At 80.1% G+C, this 22,828-nt stretch overlaps 1 protein-coding gene across 1 annotated transcript in view; it reads left to right on the forward strand.

Moving 5' to 3' along the window:
* LOC125435542 (ryanodine receptor 1-like) overlaps positions 1–22,828 on the forward strand; it is a 105,176-nt gene that overhangs the window by 22,948 nt on the left and 59,400 nt on the right. Inside the window, 4 exon segments of the mRNA XM_048501736.1 lie at positions 633–770; positions 3,882–3,994; positions 4,479–4,575; positions 6,576–6,682. Coding sequence (XP_048357693.1) covers positions 633–770; positions 3,882–3,994; positions 4,479–4,575; positions 6,576–6,682 — 455 coding nt within the window.

Below are 22,828 nucleotides of genomic sequence, written 5' to 3' on the forward strand. Positions count from 1 at the left end.
TAAATGAGGATTCTGCTTCAAAGTATTGATTCCCTCCTGGATCAAGTCTGGGGTTGTGACATTCGCGCCGGCACGTGGCCAGTTGAAAAGGGAAGGTGGTGCAGAGACATAGCTGGGCCATAGTGCGCCCGGTGCGCACTCTGTGTTTTCCGCCCCGCCCCCCTGGTGGTGCCCTGCCCCCCCCCCCCCCCACACACACTCACCTTAGTGAAACAGTGCAGGCTGGAGAATTGGCCTGTTCCCTTCAGGCTGAAAACGGCCTGGTGGGAACTACACTTCCCATGAGACCTTGGGACTCACAAGGTCTCCTGGAAGGTGTAGTTCCCACCAGGCCGTTTTCAGCCTGAAGGGAACAGGCCACTTCTGTTTCACAAAAGGAAAGTGTGGGGGGCACCGTGAGGGGGCGGGAGTGATCCCCCAGGCATGTGCCCAGTGCAATGTGCACCCCCCTCCCCCGCTTCCCCCTGGTAGCTCCGCCTCTGAGGTGGTGACTGGGGAATGAGGCATCCCCCTCCCAACCACTTCTCAGGCAGGGGCTGTGGACCCTCTTCCCTCGCAGTGCTGACAGCTCGCAGTGCTCCCTTGCAGTGCTCCCTCACAGTGCTGACAGCTCCCTTCCTTTTGCCTCGCAGTGTGAGAACAACTCATCCATGCGGTGGCAGATGGCTCTCTACAAGGAGATGTCAGGCAAAGCCGAAGACTGCAACAATCCAGAGAAGATTGTCAAGCGGGTTCAAGAAGTCTCTGCCGTGCTCTTCCACCTGGAGCAGGTACAAAGAGTTGGGGCGGGGGGGGGCAAGTGAAGCTAACGGGTGGAAGAATATACCCAAAGCAGGGTACACCGACCGAGTGCCCGCCCATTTTAAAAGCTGTTATCAAGATGTCCTCGTCTGTTTGGCTGCTCCTTTAACCGGACTGTTCCTTAAAAGCAGAGTTTATTCAAAACAATCACAGCTTGGAGGACACGCCGTGAGCTTGCCATTTCAAATGTGGTGTAGTGGTTAGATTGTAAAACTGGAATCCGGGTTCAAATCCCTGCACAAGCCACGGAAGCTTGCTGCATGACTGAGGGACGCTCACAATCTCTCCGCCTAGCGTTCCTCACAGGACTGCCCTGAGGGTGAGAGAAGGGTGTAGGCCTCTTTGGATCTCCATCGTGGGTGAAAGGTGGAGAACAAATTAAGTGAGACCCTCTCTGTCCCCCCTTACCACCCCCTGTTATGCAATAGTAGGGTTGTTTTTACCTGTCCCCTCTTTTAAGATTTACTGGGTCTCAGTGAACGTGGAAGTTCCATTCATTCATTCATTCATTCATTCATTCATTCATTCATTCATTCATTCATTCATTCATTCATTCATTCATTCATTCATTTATCAGATTTAATATGCCGCCCCATCCCCAAGGGCTCTGGGTGGTGTACAACCAGAGGTGGGATCCAGCAGGTTCTCACAGGTTCCCGAGAGTAGGTTACTAATTATTTGTGTGTGCCGAGAGGGGGTTACTAATCGGTGATTTTGCCACGTGATTTTTGCCTTAGTTACGCCCCTCCTCTCAGCAGTAGCGCGCAGAACTTGAAGCAGTCTAGCAAGAGGTGCACCGGCGTGCATGGCAGCCTGCGCCTGCGTGCATTCATTTCCCGCTCAAGGACCGGCACAGCGGCTGCATCCTTGCCACAGCCCCGCCCAGGAATGCCCCGCCCCCAGAATGCCCAGCCACGTCCCCGCCGTGCCCCACCCAGCCCCATTGGCGCTATGCCACAGTTTGAATCCCACCACCATGGGAACCTGTTACTAAAATTTTTGGATCCCACCACTGTGTACAACCAATAAAACCATCAACCTTCATCTTAAAATCAGATGGTAACATAAACAATGACAAACTCATCGGGCGGTCAGCATAATATGGAGAAGCCCCCAAGGCGGAATATGGGGCGCAGGGGACGGCACTTTCAGCGGCCGACCTCCCCAAAGGCCCGGCGGAACAACTCCATCTTGCAGGCCCTGCGGAACTGTTCTAGGTCCCGCTGGGCCTGGATGACTGGAGGGAGAGTGTTCCACCAGGTGTTAATCATCTTGCTGTAGTAAATGTATGTAAAGGGGTTTTTTGGGGTAATTTTTAAATTTTATAATATAGAGCAGTGGTGGCGAACCTTTGGCACTCCAGATGTTATGGACTACAATTCCCATTAGCCCCTGGCAGCATGGCCAATTGCCCATGCTGGCAGGGGCTGCCGGGAATTGTAGTCCATAACATCTGGAGTGCCAAAGGTTCGCCACCATGGATATAGAACAACTACAAACTTGGTAGACCAACCAACCTACACAGAAAGTAAATCAGAAACTACATAATGTCAACCTTTGTCCCTCATAAAATTTTGAAAAACCCACAAAGTGACCTTTAAAAGAATAAGTAAACATCAGAATAAAATAATAAAGAGTAAACAGCAAAGAATAGACTTCCCGACTTGCTTCTACCTTGTGCATAACAATATCTTTAAAAGTACCTTTTGCTTTTAAACCAGCTATTCTTATTGTTTTTCCCATTCTTACTGTTTGTCCCGTCTTTACGAAATTTTGTTTCATCGCTGTTTACTAACTTATACAGAACTAGATTTAGGCATCATGTTGACATAAATGCTGGCCAGCAACAAGAAAACACGAACAAGCCCTTCATGTCATGGAAATGAGGATGCTTCGATGGTTGCTAAACCCGATGCTGTTCGACTATGTGCCGAATTATGACATACGGCAAAGACTTAAAATAACACCAACTGACCAGTACATGAGGCAGGCACGGCTAAGGTGGTATGGCCACGTCGTGTGCCGTGAGGAAACATCCGTAGCAAAGACAGCCCTGTACCTTGAACCTGGTGGATGCCGCCCCCGTGGCAGACCCAAAAAACGGTGGATGGACACAATCAATGAAGACCAGAAGAAGAAGAAGGAGGAGGAGGAGGAGGAGGAGGAGGAGGAGGGGGGGAGGGGGGGAGGAGGAGGAGGAGAAGAAGAAGAAGAAGAAGAGAGGTGGAGGAGGAGGAGGAGGAGAAGGAGAAGAGAGACATAAATGTTAACAATTTTTACTTAAAATTTTCCTCTTCTCCTTCCTAATGATTACAAGCCCCTATGATATATCAGGCATATGCTATATTTATCTGAACATTACTAATTGCTCCTAATCCCTTAATTCTAACTCATCTTGAAGATCCTGAGCCCTTTGGGGGAGGGCGGTATAAAAGTGGAACCAATAAATAAATAAATAAATAAGATCCTTGAGTTTATATTGTTTGTTAATACCATCTCTGAAATTAAAACAGTGAGAAAAAGAGGTGAGGTTTTTAAACAGAATGTAATGCATAGTTTTAAATTTTTAATATGTAGTAGACATTTATAGTTTGTTGTATTAATTATAGCTGTATTATGTCGGAAACCACCCTGAGAAAGGAGGGTCAGTATAGAAATTCAATACAATAAAAATTAAATTAAAAGTAGGAGTTCGGATTTATACCCCACCTTTCTCTCCTGTAAGGAGACTCAAGGTGGCTTACAAGCCCCTTTCCCTTCCTCTCCCCACAACAGACACCTTGTGAGGTATGTGGGGCTGAGAGAATTTGGTGAGAACTGTGACTAGCCCAAGGTCACCCAGTAGGAATGTAGGAGTGTGGAAACACATCTGGTTCACCAGATAAGCCTCTGCCGCTTGGATGGAGGAGTGGGGAATCAAACCCGGTTCTCCAGATTAGAATCCACCTGTTCTTAACCACTACACCACTGGCCCTCAGTAGTGCAGGGCACTGAGAGATGCAGAGGAAAATGCGTGAAAGACGTGAACAGTGGCAGTCTTTCCCTCTGACTCCAATGAGCCTTGGTCATGTGCCCCACAGACGGAGCACCCATTCAAGTCCAAGAAGGCTGTGTGGCATAAGCTGCTATCCAAGCAACGCCGGCGCGCCGTAGTTGCCTGCTTCCGTATGACTCCTCTCTACAACTTGCCTAGGTGAGTACAAAGAGTGGGGTGGATTCATGCACCGGCTCACCAGTCTGGATTCGACTTGAACCAGCACGGTCTAGCAGTAACATTCTGCCGGCTGCCATTGGGTTAACACTGGATCAGCGATTCCCAACCAGGGTTCCGTAGTAGCCTGGGGTGCCGTGAGCATGTCCTGGGGGTACCGCGGCAATGCTACCGGCCCCCCTCACTTTTCTGGTGTCTCCCGCCGGCACCAGCAAGGATATGCAGCTGGCCCAGGGGGCAGGGCCTGTCGCAAAATCAGCAGCCACTTCCCACCCCCCACCCCCACCCCCGTGCTTCCACCCTGGGAGGGGAAGGTGGGGGGGGGGTGGCAAGCAGGGGAACTGGGAGGGGGAAGGTGGGGGGAGAATGGGTGGGGTACCTTGAGATATGAAGAGTGAGGTCAAGGGTACCGTGATGTCGAAAAGGTTGGAAAACACTGCACTGGATGCGTCTCTCTTCATCCCAGGCACCGAGCTTGCAACATGTTCTTGGATAGTTACAAGACGTCTTGGATCCTTACCGAAGAGCACCCCTTTGAAGACAGGATGATCGATGACCTATCTGTGAGTCCTCAGAACTAATATAACAAAAAGATTAGGGGGATTCCCAGCTTTGGTACTAAACCGAAAACTGTCATGGACCATAACTGCAAAGGGGCCTTGTTCTGTTCCCCGAGGGCGGGAGGGATAGTAGAAAAACCTGGGAAAATCAAAAGCGTCGACGGTTCAGGTTAATACAAAATTTGAGAAAGAATCCATTGTGACTGAAGCCCCTTAGCTGGGAGGAAATGGCCCACAGGGGTTATTGTGGGTGTGGAAAAGTCCTAAAGTCCTTCTCTAATGGGATCAGGAAACCAGGGAGGGGGGTGGGAGGAGATGGATGGATGGATGGATGGATGGATGGATGGATGGATGGATGGATGAAGAAAAAGCTTTTGATTTCCCCTATGATAAATACAAATAAAATTACAAACTTAACACTTACTGTATAGCTATAAAAAGAGGGGGGAAACCTCTTTTTCTGTTATCTAATTTCTTTTCTTAATCATCAAATCCAGAAATCATCAGTTCATTTCCCCCGCATTTTGTGCAAAAAGTCTATCAGTAATAAATAAAGATATTCTCTTATCCCTGATCAAATAAGTAAGTTTAGCTATCCCTGAAAATTCTGTCATCTTCACCAGCCATTCTTCTATCGGAGATAATGTCGAGCCTTTCCGTTTTTTAGCTCCAAAAGTTTTCACAACCGGTTATCCAGGTTGTGTGGCCGTGGTCTGGTAATTTTAGCACCTAACATTTTCACGGCCAGTTATCCGGGCTGTGTGGCTGTGGTCTGGTAGTTTTAGCTCCTAATGTTTCATGCAGGTGAAACATTAGGAGCCAAAACTACCCAATCATGACCACATAGCCTGGGGAAAAATCACAACAACCAGTTGCTTCCAGCTGTAAAAACCTTCTACAGTATGTTATGGCTAGTATGTTGCCACAGCTTTAGTTCCTGTTGTATAATCTTCATCAAATTAATATAAAATAAGCATCAAGAATTCAAAATTATACCCAGTTGCTTTTATCGTATGTGTGTGTTAAGTGCTGTCAAGTCTCATCCGACCTATGGAGGCCGTATGAACCAATGACTTACAAACTGTTCTCTTGCTGCCTTGCTGTGGTCTTGCAAACTGAGGACTTTGGTGTCCTTTATCAAATCAATCCATCTGATGTTGGGTCTTTCTCTTTTTCTGCTGTTTTCAACTTTTCCTCGCATTATTGTCTTTTCTAGTGCTTATACTTGATACACTTGCTTAAGGACAGTTCCACCCTAGGTAGCAAAAATCTGCCTCGTCAAATTCTCAACATTTGAAAATAACCATTTGATAGACTTTATATTATCTGACCAGAGCTATACGCAGGTTCCTGACCCCTGAAATGAGATGCAGTATAACTGTATTGGCCAGATATTTGTTTTATTACCCATAAGAACATAAGAACAAGCCAGCTGGATCAGACCAGAGTCCATCTAGTCCTGCTCTCTGCTACTCGCAGTGGCCCACCAGGTGACTTTGGGAGCTCACATGCAGGAGGTGAAAGCAATGGCCTTCTGCTGCTGCTGCTGCTCCCGAGCACCTGGTCTGTTAAGGCATTTGCAATCTCAGATCAAGAGGATCAAGATTGGTAGCCAGAGATCGACTTCTCCTCCATCAATCTGTCCAAGCCCCTTTTAAAGCTATCCAGGTGAGTGGCCATCACCACCTCCTGTGGCAGCATATTCCAAACACCAATCACACGTGGCGTGAAGAAGTGTTTCCTTTTATTCGTCCTAATTCTTCCCCCATGTAACAGACAGATGAGTGTATGAAATTCACATCATATGTCTAACATTGCTTGTGAAATGCTGAGTTTTTCCTTCCGTTACCTCTTTCCTCTTTCCTCACTCCAATTACTCTCTGGCTCCTCTTTCCTGCCCCAGGGTAAGGATCTCATTCCCTAGGTATCGATTTCCTAAGATTTTTCAGATCTGTCCCAATCTACTTTATAATGCTTAAATATCTTTTGGGGATCGGGTGTAGAAACCAGGACAGGAAGAAGAGGAAGAGGAAGAGGAGACTGAAAAGAAACCAGACCCTCTTCACCAGCTCATCCTGCATTTCAGTCGGACGGCCCTGACGGAGAAAAGGTGAGTGCAGCAGCAGAGGGGTGGAGCCAGGGGCCGGAGACGAGTTTTCCTGCCAGGCACAAGAAATTGGCATTCTGTTCTTCTAAGTCAGTGGTGGCGAACCTTTGGCACTCCGGGGTGGGGGGGGGGGGGGGTGGGGGGGGGGGGGGGTGGGGGGGGGGGGGGGTGGGGGGGGGGGGGGGTGGGGGGGGGGGGGGGTGGGGGGGGGGGGGGGTGGGGGGGGGGGGGGGTGGGGGGGGGGGGGGGTGGGGGGGGGGGGGGGTGGGGGGGGGGGGGGGTGGGGGGGGGGGGGGGTGGGGGGGGGGGGGGGTGGGGGGGGGGGGGGGTGGGGGGGGGGGGGGGTGGGGGGGGGGGGGGGTGGGGGGGGGGGGGGGTGGGGGGGGGGGGGGGTGGGGGGGGGGGGGGGTGGGGGGGGGGGGGGGTGGGGGGGGGGGGGGGTGGGGGGGGGGGGGGGTGGGGGGGGGGGGGGGTGGGGGGGGGGGGGGGTGGGGGGGGGGGGGGGTGGGGGGGGGGGGGGGTGGGGGGGGGGGGGGGTGGGGGGGGGGGGGGGTGGGGGGGGGGGGGGGTGGGGGGGGGGGGGGGTGGGGGGGGGGGGGGGTGGGGGGGGGGGGGGGTGGGGGGGGGGGGGGGTGGGGGGGGGGGGGGGTGGGGGGGGGGGGGGGTGGGGGGGGGGGGGGGTGGGGGGGGGGGGGGGTGGGGGGGGGGGGGGGTGGGGGGGGGGGGGGGTGGGGGGGGGGGGGGGTGGGGGGGGGGGGGGGTGGGGGGGGGGGGGGGTGGGGGGGGGGGGGGGTGGGGGGGGGGGGGGGTGGGGGGGGGGGGGGGTGGGGGGGGGGGGGGGTGGGGGGGGGGGGGGGTGGGGGGGGGGGGGGGTGGGGGGGGGGGGGGGTGGGGGGGGGGGGGGGTGGGGGGGGGGGGGGGTGGGGGGGGGGGGGGGTGGGGGGGGGGGGGGGTGGGGGGGGGGGGGGGTGGGGGGGGGGGGGGGTGGGGGGGGGGGGGGGTGGGGGGGGGGGGGGGTGGGGGGGGGGGGGGGTGGGGGGGGGGGGGGGTGGGGGGGGGGGGGGGTGGGGGGGGGGGGGGGTGGGGGGGGGGGGGGGTGGGGGGGGGGGGGGGTGGGGGGGGGGGGGGGTGGGGGGGGGGGGGGGTGGGGGGGGGGGGGGGTGGGGGGGGGGGGGGGTGGGGGGGGGGGGGGGTGGGGGGGGGGGGGGGTGGGGGGGGGGGGGGGTGGGGGGGGGGGGGGGTGGGGGGGGGGGGGGGTGGGGGGGGGGGGGGGTGGGGGGGGGGGGGGGTGGGGGGGGGGGGGGGTGGGGGGGGGGGGGGGTGGGGGGGGGGGGGGGTGGGGGGGGGGGGGGGTGGGGGGGGGGGGGGGTGGGGGGGGGGGGGGGTGGGGGGGGGGGGGGGTGGGGGGGGGGGGGGGTGGGGGGGGGGGGGGGTGGGGGGGGGGGGGGGTGGGGGGGGGGGGGGGTGGGGGGGGGGGGGGGTGGGGGGGGGGGGGGGTGGGGGGGGGGGGGGGTGGGGGGGGGGGGGGGTGGGGGGGGGGGGGGGTGGGGGGGGGGGGGGGTGGGGGGGGGGGGGGGTGGGGGGGGGGGGGGGTGGGGGGGGGGGGGGGTGGGGGGGGGGGGGGGTGGGGGGGGGGGGGGGTGGGGGGGGGGGGGGGTGGGGGGGGGGGGGGGTGGGGGGGGGGGGGGGTGGGGGGGGGGGGGGGTGGGGGGGGGGGGGGGTGGGGGGGGGGGGGGGTGGGGGGGGGGGGGGGTGGGGGGGGGGGGGGGTGGGGGGGGGGGGGGGTGGGGGGGGGGGGGGGTGGGGGGGGGGGGGGGTGGGGGGGGGGGGGGGTGGGGGGGGGGGGGGGTGGGGGGGGGGGGGGGTGGGGGGGGGGGGGGGTGGGGGGGGGGGGGGGTGGGGGGGGGGGGGGGTGGGGGGGGGGGGGGGTGGGGGGGGGGGGGGGTGGGGGGGGGGGGGGGTGGGGGGGGGGGGGGGTGGGGGGGGGGGGGGGTGGGGGGGGGGGGGGGTGGGGGGGGGGGGGGGTGGGGGGGGGGGGGGGTGGGGGGGGGGGGGGGTGGGGGGGGGGGGGGGTGGGGGGGGGGGGGGGTGGGGGGGGGGGGGGGTGGGGGGGGGGGGGGGTGGGGGGGGGGGGGGGTGGGGGGGGGGGGGGGTGGGGGGGGGGGGGGGTGGGGGGGGGGGGGGGTGGGGGGGGGGGGGGGTGGGGGGGGGGGGGGGTGGGGGGGGGGGGGGGTGGGGGGGGGGGGGGGTGGGGGGGGGGGGGGGTGGGGGGGGGGGGGGGTGGGGGGGGGGGGGGGTGGGGGGGGGGGGGGGTGGGGGGGGGGGGGGGTGGGGGGGGGGGGGGGTGGGGGGGGGGGGGGGTGGGGGGGGGGGGGGGTGGGGGGGGGGGGGGGTGGGGGGGGGGGGGGGTGGGGGGGGGGGGGGGTGGGGGGGGGGGGGGGTGGGGGGGGGGGGGGGTGGGGGGGGGGGGGGGTGGGGGGGGGGGGGGGTGGGGGGGGGGGGGGGTGGGGGGGGGGGGGGGTGGGGGGGGGGGGGGGTGGGGGGGGGGGGGGGTGGGGGGGGGGGGGGGTGGGGGGGGGGGGGGGTGGGGGGGGGGGGGGGTGGGGGGGGGGGGGGGTGGGGGGGGGGGGGGGTGGGGGGGGGGGGGGGTGGGGGGGGGGGGGGGTGGGGGGGGGGGGGGGTGGGGGGGGGGGGGGGTGGGGGGGGGGGGGGGTGGGGGGGGGGGGGGGTGGGGGGGGGGGGGGGTGGGGGGGGGGGGGGGTGGGGGGGGGGGGGGGTGGGGGGGGGGGGGGGTGGGGGGGGGGGGGGGTGGGGGGGGGGGGGGGTGGGGGGGGGGGGGGGTGGGGGGGGGGGGGGGTGGGGGGGGGGGGGGGTGGGGGGGGGGGGGGGTGGGGGGGGGGGGGGGTGGGGGGGGGGGGGGGTGGGGGGGGGGGGGGGTGGGGGGGGGGGGGGGTGGGGGGGGGGGGGGGTGGGGGGGGGGGGGGGTGGGGGGGGGGGGGGGTGGGGGGGGGGGGGGGTGGGGGGGGGGGGGGGTGGGGGGGGGGGGGGGTGGGGGGGGGGGGGGGTGGGGGGGGGGGGGGGTGGGGGGGGGGGGGGGTGGGGGGGGGGGGGGGTGGGGGGGGGGGGGGGTGGGGGGGGGGGGGGGTGGGGGGGGGGGGGGGTGGGGGGGGGGGGGGGTGGGGGGGGGGGGGGGTGGGGGGGGGGGGGGGTGGGGGGGGGGGGGGGTGGGGGGGGGGGGGGGTGGGGGGGGGGGGGGGTGGGGGGGGGGGGGGGTGGGGGGGGGGGGGGGTGGGGGGGGGGGGGGGTGGGGGGGGGGGGGGGTGGGGGGGGGGGGGGGTGGGGGGGGGGGGGGGTGGGGGGGGGGGGGGGTGGGGGGGGGGGGGGGTGGGGGGGGGGGGGGGTGGGGGGGGGGGGGGGTGGGGGGGGGGGGGGGTGGGGGGGGGGGGGGGTGGGGGGGGGGGGGGGTGGGGGGGGGGGGGGGTGGGGGGGGGGGGGGGTGGGGGGGGGGGGGGGTGGGGGGGGGGGGGGGTGGGGGGGGGGGGGGGTGGGGGGGGGGGGGGGTGGGGGGGGGGGGGGGTGGGGGGGGGGGGGGGTGGGGGGGGGGGGGGGTGGGGGGGGGGGGGGGTGGGGGGGGGGGGGGGTGGGGGGGGGGGGGGGTGGGGGGGGGGGGGGGTGGGGGGGGGGGGGGGTGGGGGGGGGGGGGGGTGGGGGGGGGGGGGGGTGGGGGGGGGGGGGGGTGGGGGGGGGGGGGGGTGGGGGGGGGGGGGGGTGGGGGGGGGGGGGGGTGGGGGGGGGGGGGGGTGGGGGGGGGGGGGGGTGGGGGGGGGGGGGGGTGGGGGGGGGGGGGGGTGGGGGGGGGGGGGGGTGGGGGGGGGGGGGGGTGGGGGGGGGGGGGGGTGGGGGGGGGGGGGGGTGGGGGGGGGGGGGGGTGGGGGGGGGGGGGGGTGGGGGGGGGGGGGGGTGGGGGGGGGGGGGGGTGGGGGGGGGGGGGGGTGGGGGGGGGGGGGGGTGGGGGGGGGGGGGGGTGGGGGGGGGGGGGGGTGGGGGGGGGGGGGGGTGGGGGGGGGGGGGGGTGGGGGGGGGGGGGGGTGGGGGGGGGGGGGGGTGGGGGGGGGGGGGGGTGGGGGGGGGGGGGGGTGGGGGGGGGGGGGGGTGGGGGGGGGGGGGGGTGGGGGGGGGGGGGGGTGGGGGGGGGGGGGGGTGGGGGGGGGGGGGGGTGGGGGGGGGGGGGGGTGGGGGGGGGGGGGGGTGGGGGGGGGGGGGGGTGGGGGGGGGGGGGGGTGGGGGGGGGGGGGGGTGGGGGGGGGGGGGGGTGGGGGGGGGGGGGGGTGGGGGGGGGGGGGGGTGGGGGGGGGGGGGGGTGGGGGGGGGGGGGGGTGGGGGGGGGGGGGGGTGGGGGGGGGGGGGGGTGGGGGGGGGGGGGGGTGGGGGGGGGGGGGGGTGGGGGGGGGGGGGGGTGGGGGGGGGGGGGGGTGGGGGGGGGGGGGGGTGGGGGGGGGGGGGGGTGGGGGGGGGGGGGGGTGGGGGGGGGGGGGGGTGGGGGGGGGGGGGGGTGGGGGGGGGGGGGGGTGGGGGGGGGGGGGGGTGGGGGGGGGGGGGGGTGGGGGGGGGGGGGGGTGGGGGGGGGGGGGGGTGGGGGGGGGGGGGGGTGGGGGGGGGGGGGGGTGGGGGGGGGGGGGGGTGGGGGGGGGGGGGGGTGGGGGGGGGGGGGGGTGGGGGGGGGGGGGGGTGGGGGGGGGGGGGGGTGGGGGGGGGGGGGGGTGGGGGGGGGGGGGGGTGGGGGGGGGGGGGGGTGGGGGGGGGGGGGGGTGGGGGGGGGGGGGGGTGGGGGGGGGGGGGGGTGGGGGGGGGGGGGGGTGGGGGGGGGGGGGGGTGGGGGGGGGGGGGGGTGGGGGGGGGGGGGGGTGGGGGGGGGGGGGGGTGGGGGGGGGGGGGGGTGGGGGGGGGGGGGGGTGGGGGGGGGGGGGGGTGGGGGGGGGGGGGGGTGGGGGGGGGGGGGGGTGGGGGGGGGGGGGGGTGGGGGGGGGGGGGGGTGGGGGGGGGGGGGGGTGGGGGGGGGGGGGGGTGGGGGGGGGGGGGGGTGGGGGGGGGGGGGGGTGGGGGGGGGGGGGGGTGGGGGGGGGGGGGGGTGGGGGGGGGGGGGGGTGGGGGGGGGGGGGGGTGGGGGGGGGGGGGGGTGGGGGGGGGGGGGGGTGGGGGGGGGGGGGGGTGGGGGGGGGGGGGGGTGGGGGGGGGGGGGGGTGGGGGGGGGGGGGGGTGGGGGGGGGGGGGGGTGGGGGGGGGGGGGGGTGGGGGGGGGGGGGGGTGGGGGGGGGGGGGGGTGGGGGGGGGGGGGGGTGGGGGGGGGGGGGGGTGGGGGGGGGGGGGGGTGGGGGGGGGGGGGGGTGGGGGGGGGGGGGGGTGGGGGGGGGGGGGGGTGGGGGGGGGGGGGGGTGGGGGGGGGGGGGGGTGGGGGGGGGGGGGGGTGGGGGGGGGGGGGGGTGGGGGGGGGGGGGGGTGGGGGGGGGGGGGGGTGGGGGGGGGGGGGGGTGGGGGGGGGGGGGGGGGGGGGGGGGGGGGGGGGGGGGGGGGGGGGGGGGGGGCGAGGTGCGGGTGGGGGGGGGGGGGGGTGGGGAGGAGGGGCGGGGGGGGGGGGGGGGGGGGGTGGGGTGGGGGGGAGTGGGCGTGGGGGGGGGTGGGGGTGGGGGGGGGGGGGGGTGGGGGGGGGGGGGGGTGGGGGGGGGGGGGGGTGGGGGGGGGGGGGGGTGGGGGGGGGGGGGGGTGGGGGGGGGGGGGGGTGGGGGGGGGGGGGGGTGGGGGGGGGGGGGGGTGGGGGGGGGGGGGGGTGGGGGGGGGGGGGGGTGGGGGGGGGGGGGGGTGGGGGGGGGGGGGGGTGGGGGGGGGGGGGGGTGGGGGGGGGGGGGGGTGGGGGGGGGGGGGGGTGGGGGGGGGGGGGGGTGGGGGGGGGGGGGGGTGGGGGGGGGGGGGGGTGGGGGGGGGGGGGGGTGGGGGGGGGGGGGGGTGGGGGGGGGGGGGGGTGGGGGGGGGGGGGGGTGGGGGGGGGGGGGGGTGGGGGGGGGGGGGGGTGGGGGGGGGGGGGGGTGGGGGGGGGGGGGGGTGGGGGGGGGGGGGGGTGGGGGGGGGGGGGGGTGGGGGGGGGGGGGGGTGGGGGGGGGGGGGGGTGGGGGGGGGGGGGGGTGGGGGGGGGGGGGGGTGGGGGGGGGGGGGGGTGGGGGGGGGGGGGGGTGGGGGGGGGGGGGGGTGGGGGGGGGGGGGGGTGGGGGGGGGGGGGGGTGGGGGGGGGGGGGGGTGGGGGGGGGGGGGGGTGGGGGGGGGGGGGGGTGGGGGGGGGGGGGGGTGGGGGGGGGGGGGGGTGGGGGGGGGGGGGGGTGGGGGGGGGGGGGGGTGGGGGGGGGGGGGGGTGGGGGGGGGGGGGGGTGGGGGGGGGGGGGGGTGGGGGGGGGGGGGGGTGGGGGGGGGGGGGGGTGGGGGGGGGGGGGGGTGGGGGGGGGGGGGGGTGGGGGGGGGGGGGGGTGGGGGGGGGGGGGGGTGGGGGGGGGGGGGGGTGGGGGGGGGGGGGGGTGGGGGGGGGGGGGGGTGGGGGGGGGGGGGGGTGGGGGGGGGGGGGGGTGGGGGGGGGGGGGGGTGGGGGGGGGGGGGGGTGGGGGGGGGGGGGGGTGGGGGGGGGGGGGGGTGGGGGGGGGGGGGGGTGGGGGGGGGGGGGGGTGGGGGGGGGGGGGGGTGGGGGGGGGGGGGGGTGGGGGGGGGGGGGGGTGGGGGGGGGGGGGGGTGGGGGGGGGGGGGGGTGGGGGGGGGGGGGGGTGGGGGGGGGGGGGGGTGGGGGGGGGGGGGGGTGGGGGGGGGGGGGGGTGGGGGGGGGGGGGGGTGGGGGGGGGGGGGGGTGGGGGGGGGGGGGGGTGGGGGGGGGGGGGGGTGGGGGGGGGGGGGGGTGGGGGGGGGGGGGGGTGGGGGGGGGGGGGGGTGGGGGGGGGGGGGGGTGGGGGGGGGGGGGGGTGGGGGGGGGGGGGGGTGGGGGGGGGGGGGGGTGGGGGGGGGGGGGGGTGGGGGGGGGGGGGGGTGGGGGGGGGGGGGGGTGGGGGGGGGGGGGGGTGGGGGGGGGGGGGGGTGGGGGGGGGGGGGGGTGGGGGGGGGGGGGGGTGGGGGGGGGGGGGGGTGGGGGGGGGGGGGGGTGGGGGGGGGGGGGGGTGGGGGGGGGGGGGGGTGGGGGGGGGGGGGGGTGGGGGGGGGGGGGGGTGGGGGGGGGGGGGGGTGGGGGGGGGGGGGGGTGGGGGGGGGGGGGGGTGGGGGGGGGGGGGGGTGGGGGGGGGGGGGGGTGGGGGGGGGGGGGGGTGGGGGGGGGGGGGGGTGGGGGGGGGGGGGGGTGGGGGGGGGGGGGGGTGGGGGGGGGGGGGGGTGGGGGGGGGGGGGGGTGGGGGGGGGGGGGGGTGGGGGGGGGGGGGGGTGGGGGGGGGGGGGGGTGGGGGGGGGGGGGGGTGGGGGGGGGGGGGGGTGGGGGGGGGGGGGGGTGGGGGGGGGGGGGGGTGGGGGGGGGGGGGGGTGGGGGGGGGGGGGGGTGGGGGGGGGGGGGGGTGGGGGGGGGGGGGGGTGGGGGGGGGGGGGGGTGGGGGGGGGGGGGGGTGGGGGGGGGGGGGGGTGGGGGGGGGGGGGGGTGGGGGGGGGGGGGGGTGGGGGGGGGGGGGGGTGGGGGGGGGGGGGGGTGGGGGGGGGGGGGGGTGGGGGGGGGGGGGGGTGGGGGGGGGGGGGGGTGGGGGGGGGGGGGGGTGGGGGGGGGGGGGGGTGGGGGGGGGGGGGGGTGGGGGGGGGGGGGGGTGGGGGGGGGGGGGGGTGGGGGGGGGGGGGGGTGGGGGGGGGGGGGGGTGGGGGGGGGGGGGGGTGGGGGGGGGGGGGGGTGGGGGGGGGGGGGGGTGGGGGGGGGGGGGGGTGGGGGGGGGGGGGGGTGGGGGGGGGGGGGGGTGGGGGGGGGGGGGGGTGGGGGGGGGGGGGGGTGGGGGGGGGGGGGGGTGGGGGGGGGGGGGGGTGGGGGGGGGGGGGGGTGGGGGGGGGGGGGGGTGGGGGGGGGGGGGGGTGGGGGGGGGGGGGGGTGGGGGGGGGGGGGGGTGGGGGGGGGGGGGGGTGGGGGGGGGGGGGGGTGGGGGGGGGGGGGGGTGGGGGGGGGGGGGGGTGGGGGGGGGGGGGGGTGGGGGGGGGGGGGGGTGGGGGGGGGGGGGGGTGGGGGGGGGGGGGGGTGGGGGGGGGGGGGGGTGGGGGGGGGGGGGGGTGGGGGGGGGGGGGGGTGGGGGGGGGGGGGGGTGGGGGGGGGGGGGGGTGGGGGGGGGGGGGGGTGGGGGGGGGGGGGGGTGGGGGGGGGGGGGGGTGGGGGGGGGGGGGGGTGGGGGGGGGGGGGGGTGGGGGGGGGGGGGGGTGGGGGGGGGGGGGGGTGGGGGGGGGGGGGGGTGGGGGGGGGGGGGGGTGGGGGGGGGGGGGGGTGGGGGGGGGGGGGGGTGGGGGGGGGGGGGGGTGGGGGGGGGGGGGGGTGGGGGGGGGGGGGGGTGGGGGGGGGGGGGGGTGGGGGGGGGGGGGGGTGGGGGGGGGGGGGGGTGGGGGGGGGGGGGGGTGGGGGGGGGGGGGGGTGGGGGGGGGGGGGGGTGGGGGGGGGGGGGGGTGGGGGGGGGGGGGGGTGGGGGGGGGGGGGGGTGGGGGGGGGGGGGGGTGGGGGGGGGGGGGGGTGGGGGGGGGGGGGGGTGGGGGGGGGGGGGGGTGGGGGGGGGGGGGGGTGGGGGGGGGGGGGGGTGGGGGGGGGGGGGGGTGGGGGGGGGGGGGGGTGGGGGGGGGGGGGGGTGGGGGGGGGGGGGGGTGGGGGGGGGGGGGGGTGGGGGGGGGGGGGGGTGGGGGGGGGGGGGGGTGGGGGGGGGGGGGGGTGGGGGGGGGGGGGGGTGGGGGGGGGGGGGGGTGGGGGGGGGGGGGGGTGGGGGGGGGGGGGGGTGGGGGGGGGGGGGGGTGGGGGGGGGGGGGGGTGGGGGGGGGGGGGGGTGGGGGGGGGGGGGGGTGGGGGGGGGGGGGGGTGGGGGGGGGGGGGGGTGGGGGGGGGGGGGGGTGGGGGGGGGGGGGGGTGGGGGGGGGGGGGGGTGGGGGGGGGGGGGGGTGGGGGGGGGGGGGGGTGGGGGGGGGGGGGGGTGGGGGGGGGGGGGGGTGGGGGGGGGGGGGGGTGGGGGGGGGGGGGGGTGGGGGGGGGGGGGGGTGGGGGGGGGGGGGGGTGGGGGGGGGGGGGGGTGGGGGGGGGGGGGGGTGGGGGGGGGGGGGGGTGGGGGGGGGGGGGGGTGGGGGGGGGGGGGGGTGGGGGGGGGGGGGGGTGGGGGGGGGGGGGGGTGGGGGGGGGGGGGGGTGGGGGGGGGGGGGGGTGGGGGGGGGGGGGGGTGGGGGGGGGGGGGGGTGGGGGGGGGGGGGGGTGGGGGGGGGGGGGGGTGGGGGGGGGGGGGGGTGGGGGGGGGGGGGGGTGGGGGGGGGGGGGGGTGGGGGGGGGGGGGGGTGGGGGGGGGGGGGGGTGGGGGGGGGGGGGGGTGGGGGGGGGGGGGGGTGGGGGGGGGGGGGGGTGGGGGGGGGGGGGGGTGGGGGGGGGGGGGGGTGGGGGGGGGGGGGGGTGGGGGGGGGGGGGGGTGGGGGGGGGGGGGGGTGGGGGGGGGGGGGGGTGGGGGGGGGGGGGGGTGGGGGGGGGGGGGGGTGGGGGGGGGGGGGGGTGGGGGGGGGGGGGGGTGGGGGGGGGGGGGGGTGGGGGGGGGGGGGGGTGGGGGGGGGGGGGGGTGGGGGGGGGGGGGGGTGGGGGGGGGGGGGGGTGGGGGGGGGGGGGGGTGGGGGGGGGGGGGGGTGGGGGGGGGGGGGGGTGGGGGGGGGGGGGGGTGGGGGGGGGGGGGGGTGGGGGGGGGGGGGGGTGGGGGGGGGGGGGGGTGGGGGGGGGGGGGGGTGGGGGGGGGGGGGGGTGGGGGGGGGGGGGGGTGGGGGGGGGGGGGGGTGGGGGGGGGGGGGGGTGGGGGGGGGGGGGGGTGGGGGGGGGGGGGGGTGGGGGGGGGGGGGGGTGGGGGGGGGGGGGGGTGGGGGGGGGGGGGGGTGGGGGGGGGGGGGGGTGGGGGGGGGGGGGGGTGGGGGGGGGGGGGGGTGGGGGGGGGGGGGGGTGGGGGGGGGGGGGGGTGGGGGGGGGGGGGGGTGGGGGGGGGGGGGGGTGGGGGGGGGGGGGGGTGGGGGGGGGGGGGGGTGGGGGGGGGGGGGGGTGGGGGGGGGGGGGGGTGGGGGGGGGGGGGGGTGGGGGGGGGGGGGGGTGGGGGGGGGGGGGGGTGGGGGGGGGGGGGGGTGGGGGGGGGGGGGGGTGGGGGGGGGGGGGGGTGGGGGGGGGGGGGGGTGGGGGGGGGGGGGGGTGGGGGGGGGGGGGGGTGGGGGGGGGGGGGGGTGGGGGGGGGGGGGGGTGGGGGGGGGGGGGGGTGGGGGGGGGGGGGGGTGGGGGGGGGGGGGGGTGGGGGGGGGGGGGGGTGGGGGGGGGGGGGGGTGGGGGGGGGGGGGGGTGGGGGGGGGGGGGGGTGGGGGGGGGGGGGGGTGGGGGGGGGGGGGGGTGGGGGGGGGGGGGGGTGGGGGGGGGGGGGGGTGGGGGGGGGGGGGGGTGGGGGGGGGGGGGGGTGGGGGGGGGGGGGGGTGGGGGGGGGGGGGGGTGGGGGGGGGGGGGGGTGGGGGGGGGGGGGGGTGGGGGGGGGGGGGGGTGGGGGGGGGGGGGGGTGGGGGGGGGGGGGGGTGGGGGGGGGGGGGGGTGGGGGGGGGGGGGGGTGGGGGGGGGGGGGGGTGGGGGGGGGGGGGGGTGGGGGGGGGGGGGGGTGGGGGGGGGGGGGGGTGGGGGGGGGGGGGGGTGGGGGGGGGGGGGGGTGGGGGGGGGGGGGGGTGGGGGGGGGGGGGGGTGGGGGGGGGGGGGGGTGGGGGGGGGGGGGGGTGGGGGGGGGGGGGGGTGGGGGGGGGGGGGGGTGGGGGGGGGGGGGGGTGGGGGGGGGGGGGGGTGGGGGGGGGGGGGGGTGGGGGGGGGGGGGGGTGGGGGGGGGGGGGGGTGGGGGGGGGGGGGGGTGGGGGGGGGGGGGGGTGGGGGGGGGGGGGGGTGGGGGGGGGGGGGGGTGGGGGGGGGGGGGGGTGGGGGGGGGGGGGGGTGGGGGGGGGGGGGGGTGGGGGGGGGGGGGGGTGGGGGGGGGGGGGGGTGGGGGGGGGGGGGGGTGGGGGGGGGGGGGGGTGGGGGGGGGGGGGGGTGGGGGGGGGGGGGGGTGGGGGGGGGGGGGGGTGGGGGGGGGGGGGGGTGGGGGGGGGGGGGGGTGGGGGGGGGGGGGGGTGGGGGGGGGGGGGGGTGGGGGGGGGGGGGGGTGGGGGGGGGGGGGGGTGGGGGGGGGGGGGGGTGGGGGGGGGGGGGGGTGGGGGGGGGGGGGGGTGGGGGGGGGGGGGGGTGGGGGGGGGGGGGGGTGGGGGGGGGGGGGGGTGGGGGGGGGGGGGGGTGGGGGGGGGGGGGGGTGGGGGGGGGGGGGGGTGGGGGGGGGGGGGGGTGGGGGGGGGGGGGGGTGGGGGGGGGGGGGGGTGGGGGGGGGGGGGGGTGGGGGGGGGGGGGGGTGGGGGGGGGGGGGGGTGGGGGGGGGGGGGGGTGGGGGGGGGGGGGGGTGGGGGGGGGGGGGGGTGGGGGGGGGGGGGGGTGGGGGGGGGGGGGGGTGGGGGGGGGGGGGGGTGGGGGGGGGGGGGGGTGGGGGGGGGGGGGGGTGGGGGGGGGGGGGGGTGGGGGGGGGGGGGGGTGGGGGGGGGGGGGGGTGGGGGGGGGGGGGGGTGGGGGGGGGGGGGGGTGGGGGGGGGGGGGGGTGGGGGGGGGGGGGGGTGGGGGGGGGGGGGGGTGGGGGGGGGGGGGGGTGGGGGGGGGGGGGGGTGGGGGGGGGGGGGGGTGGGGGGGGGGGGGGGTGGGGGGGGGGGGGGGTGGGGGGGGGGGGGGGTGGGGGGGGGGGGGGGTGGGGGGGGGGGGGGGTGGGGGGGGGGGGGGGTGGGGGGGGGGGGGGGTGGGGGGGGGGGGGGGTGGGGGGGGGGGGGGGTGGGGGGGGGGGGGGGTGGGGGGGGGGGGGGGTGGGGGGGGGGGGGGGTGGGGGGGGGGGGGGGTGGGGGGGGGGGGGGGTGGGGGGGGGGGGGGGTGGGGGGGGGGGGGGGTGGGGGGGGGGGGGGGTGGGGGGGGGGGGGGGTGGGGGGGGGGGGGGGTGGGGGGGGGGGGGGGTGGGGGGGGGGGGGGGTGGGGGGGGGGGGGGGTGGGGGGGGGGGGGGGTGGGGGGGGGGGGGGGTGGGGGGGGGGGGGGGTGGGGGGGGGGGGGGGTGGGGGGGGGGGGGGGTGGGGGGGGGGGGGGGTGGGGGGGGGGGGGGGTGGGGGGGGGGGGGGGTGGGGGGGGGGGGGGGTGGGGGGGGGGGGGGGTGGGGGGGGGGGGGGGTGGGGGGGGGGGGGGGTGGGGGGGGGGGGGGGTGGGGGGGGGGGGGGGTGGGGGGGGGGGGGGGTGGGGGGGGGGGGGGGTGGGGGGGGGGGGGGGTGGGGGGGGGGGGGGGTGGGGGGGGGGGGGGGTGGGGGGGGGGGGGGGTGGGGGGGGGGGGGGGTGGGGGGGGGGGGGGGTGGGGGGGGGGGGGGGTGGGGGGGGGGGGGGGTGGGGGGGGGGGGGGGTGGGGGGGGGGGGGGGTGGGGGGGGGGGGGGGTGGGGGGGGGGGGGGGTGGGGGGGGGGGGGGGTGGGGGGGGGGGGGGGTGGGGGGGGGGGGGGGTGGGGGGGGGGGGGGGTGGGGGGGGGGGGGGGTGGGGGGGGGGGGGGGTGGGGGGGGGGGGGGGTGGGGGGGGGGGGGGGTGGGGGGGGGGGGGGGTGGGGGGGGGGGGGGGTGGGGGGGGGGGGGGGTGGGGGGGGGGGGGGGTGGGGGGGGGGGGGGGTGGGGGGGGGGGGGGGTGGGGGGGGGGGGGGGTGGGGGGGGGGGGGGGTGGGGGGGGGGGGGGGTGGGGGGGGGGGGGGGTGGGGGGGGGGGGGGGTGGGGGGGGGGGGGGGTGGGGGGGGGGGGGGGTGGGGGGGGGGGGGGGTGGGGGGGGGGGGGGGTGGGGGGGGGGGGGGGTGGGGGGGGGGGGGGGTGGGGGGGGGGGGGGGTGGGGGGGGGGGGGGGTGGGGGGGGGGGGGGGTGGGGGGGGGGGGGGGTGGGGGGGGGGGGGGGTGGGGGGGGGGGGGGGTGGGGGGGGGGGGGGGTGGGGGGGGGGGGGGGTGGGGGGGGGGGGGGGTGGGGGGGGGGGGGGGTGGGGGGGGGGGGGGGTGGGGGGGGGGGGGGGTGGGGGGGGGGGGGGGTGGGGGGGGGGGGGGGTGGGGGGGGGGGGGGGTGGGGGGGGGGGGGGGTGGGGGGGGGGGGGGGTGGGGGGGGGGGGGGGTGGGGGGGGGGGGGGGTGGGGGGGGGGGGGGGTGGGGGGGGGGGGGGGTGGGGGGGGGGGGGGGTGGGGGGGGGGGGGGGTGGGGGGGGGGGGGGGTGGGGGGGGGGGGGGGTGGGGGGGGGGGGGGGTGGGGGGGGGGGGGGGTGGGGGGGGGGGGGGGTGGGGGGGGGGGGGGGTGGGGGGGGGGGGGGGTGGGGGGGGGGGGGGGTGGGGGGGGGGGGGGGTGGGGGGGGGGGGGGGTGGGGGGGGGGGGGGGTGGGGGGGGGGGGGGGTGGGGGGGGGGGGGGGTGGGGGGGGGGGGGGGTGGGGGGGGGGGGGGGTGGGGGGGGGGGGGGGTGGGGGGGGGGGGGGGTGGGGGGGGGGGGGGGTGGGGGGGGGGGGGGGTGGGGGGGGGGGGGGGTGGGGGGGGGGGGGGGTGGGGGGGGGGGGGGGTGGGGGGGGGGGGGGGTGGGGGGGGGGGGGGGTGGGGGGGGGGGGGGGTGGGGGGGGGGGGGGGTGGGGGGGGGGGGGGGTGGGGGGGGGGGGGGGTGGGGGGGGGGGGGGGTGGGGGGGGGGGGGGGTGGGGGGGGGGGGGGGTGGGGGGGGGGGGGGGTGGGGGGGGGGGGGGGTGGGGGGGGGGGGGGGTGGGGGGGGGGGGGGGTGGGGGGGGGGGGGGGTGGGGGGGGGGGGGGGTGGGGGGGGGGGGGGGTGGGGGGGGGGGGGGGTGGGGGGGGGGGGGGGTGGGGGGGGGGGGGGGTGGGGGGGGGGGGGGGTGGGGGGGGGGGGGGGTGGGGGGGGGGGGGGGTGGGGGGGGGGGGGGGTGGGGGGGGGGGGGGGTGGGGGGGGGGGGGGGTGGGGGGGGGGGGGGGTGGGGGGGGGGGGGGGTGGGGGGGGGGGGGGGTGGGGGGGGGGGGGGGTGGGGGGGGGGGGGGGTGGGGGGGGGGGGGGGTGGGGGGGGGGGGGGGTGGGGGGGGGGGGGGGTGGGGGGGGGGGGGGGTGGGGGGGGGGGGGGGTGGGGGGGGGGGGGGGTGGGGGGGGGGGGGGGTGGGGGGGGGGGGGGGTGGGGGGGGGGGGGGGTGGGGGGGGGGGGGGGTGGGGGGGGGGGGGGGTGGGGGGGGGGGGGGGTGGGGGGGGGGGGGGGTGGGGGGGGGGGGGGGTGGGGGGGGGGGGGGGTGGGGGGGGGGGGGGGTGGGGGGGGGGGGGGGTGGGGGGGGGGGGGGGTGGGGGGGGGGGGGGGTGGGGGGGGGGGGGGGTGGGGGGGGGGGGGGGTGGGGGGGGGGGGGGGTGGGGGGGGGGGGGGGTGGGGGGGGGGGGGGGTGGGGGGGGGGGGGGGTGGGGGGGGGGGGGGGTGGGGGGGGGGGGGGGTGGGGGGGGGGGGGGGTGGGGGGGGGGGGGGGTGGGGGGGGGGGGGGGTGGGGGGGGGGGGGGGTGGGGGGGGGGGGGGGTGGGGGGGGGGGGGGGTGGGGGGGGGGGGGGGTGGGGGGGGGGGGGGGTGGGGGGGGGGGGGGGTGGGGGGGGGGGGGGGTGGGGGGGGGGGGGGGTGGGGGGGGGGGGGGGTGGGGGGGGGGGGGGGTGGGGGGGGGGGGGGGTGGGGGGGGGGGGGGGTGGGGGGGGGGGGGGGTGGGGGGGGGGGGGGGTGGGGGGGGGGGGGGGTGGGGGGGGGGGGGGGTGGGGGGGGGGGGGGGTGGGGGGGGGGGGGGGTGGGGGGGGGGGGGGGTGGGGGGGGGGGGGGGTGGGGGGGGGGGGGGGTGGGGGGGGGGGGGGGTGGGGGGGGGGGGGGGTGGGGGGGGGGGGGGGTGGGGGGGGGGGGGGGTGGGGGGGGGGGGGGGTGGGGGGGGGGGGGGGTGGGGGGGGGGGGGGGTGGGGGGGGGGGGGGGTGGGGGGGGGGGGGGGTGGGGGGGGGGGGGGGTGGGGGGGGGGGGGGGTGGGGGGGGGGGGGGGTGGGGGGGGGGGGGGGTGGGGGGGGGGGGGGGTGGGGGGGGGGGGGGGTGGGGGGGGGGGGGGGTGGGGGGGGGGGGGGGTGGGGGGGGGGGGGGGTGGGGGGGGGGGGGGGTGGGGGGGGGGGGGGGTGGGGGGGGGGGGGGGTGGGGGGGGGGGGGGGTGGGGGGGGGGGGGGGTGGGGGGGGGGGGGGGTGGGGGGGGGGGGGGGTGGGGGGGGGGGGGGGTGGGGGGGGGGGGGGGTGGGGGGGGGGGGGGGTGGGGGGGGGGGGGGGTGGGGGGGGGGGGGGGTGGGGGGGGGGGGGGGTGGGGGGGGGGGGGGGTGGGGGGGGGGGGGGGTGGGGGGGGGGGGGGGTGGGGGGGGGGGGGGGTGGGGGGGGGGGGGGGTGGGGGGGGGGGGGGGTGGGGGGGGGGGGGGGTGGGGGGGGGGGGGGGTGGGGGGGGGGGGGGGTGGGGGGGGGGGGGGGTGGGGGGGGGGGGGGGTGGGGGGGGGGGGGGGTGGGGGGGGGGGGGGGTGGGGGGGGGGGGGGGTGGGGGGGGGGGGGGGTGGGGGGGGGGGGGGGTGGGGGGGGGGGGGGGTGGGGGGGGGGGGGGGTGGGGGGGGGGGGGGGTGGGGGGGGGGGGGGGTGGGGGGGGGGGGGGGTGGGGGGGGGGGGGGGTGGGGGGGGGGGGGGGTGGGGGGGGGGGGGGGTGGGGGGGGGGGGGGGTGGGGGGGGGGGGGGGTGGGGGGGGGGGGGGGTGGGGGGGGGGGGGGGTGGGGGGGGGGGGGGGTGGGGGGGGGGGGGGGTGGGGGGGGGGGGGGGTGGGGGGGGGGGGGGGTGGG

Source organism: Sphaerodactylus townsendi, linkage group LG06 (genome assembly GCF_021028975.2).
Source record: "Sphaerodactylus townsendi isolate TG3544 linkage group LG06, MPM_Stown_v2.3, whole genome shotgun sequence".
Taxonomy (NCBI): Eukaryota; Metazoa; Chordata; class Lepidosauria; order Squamata; family Sphaerodactylidae; genus Sphaerodactylus; species Sphaerodactylus townsendi.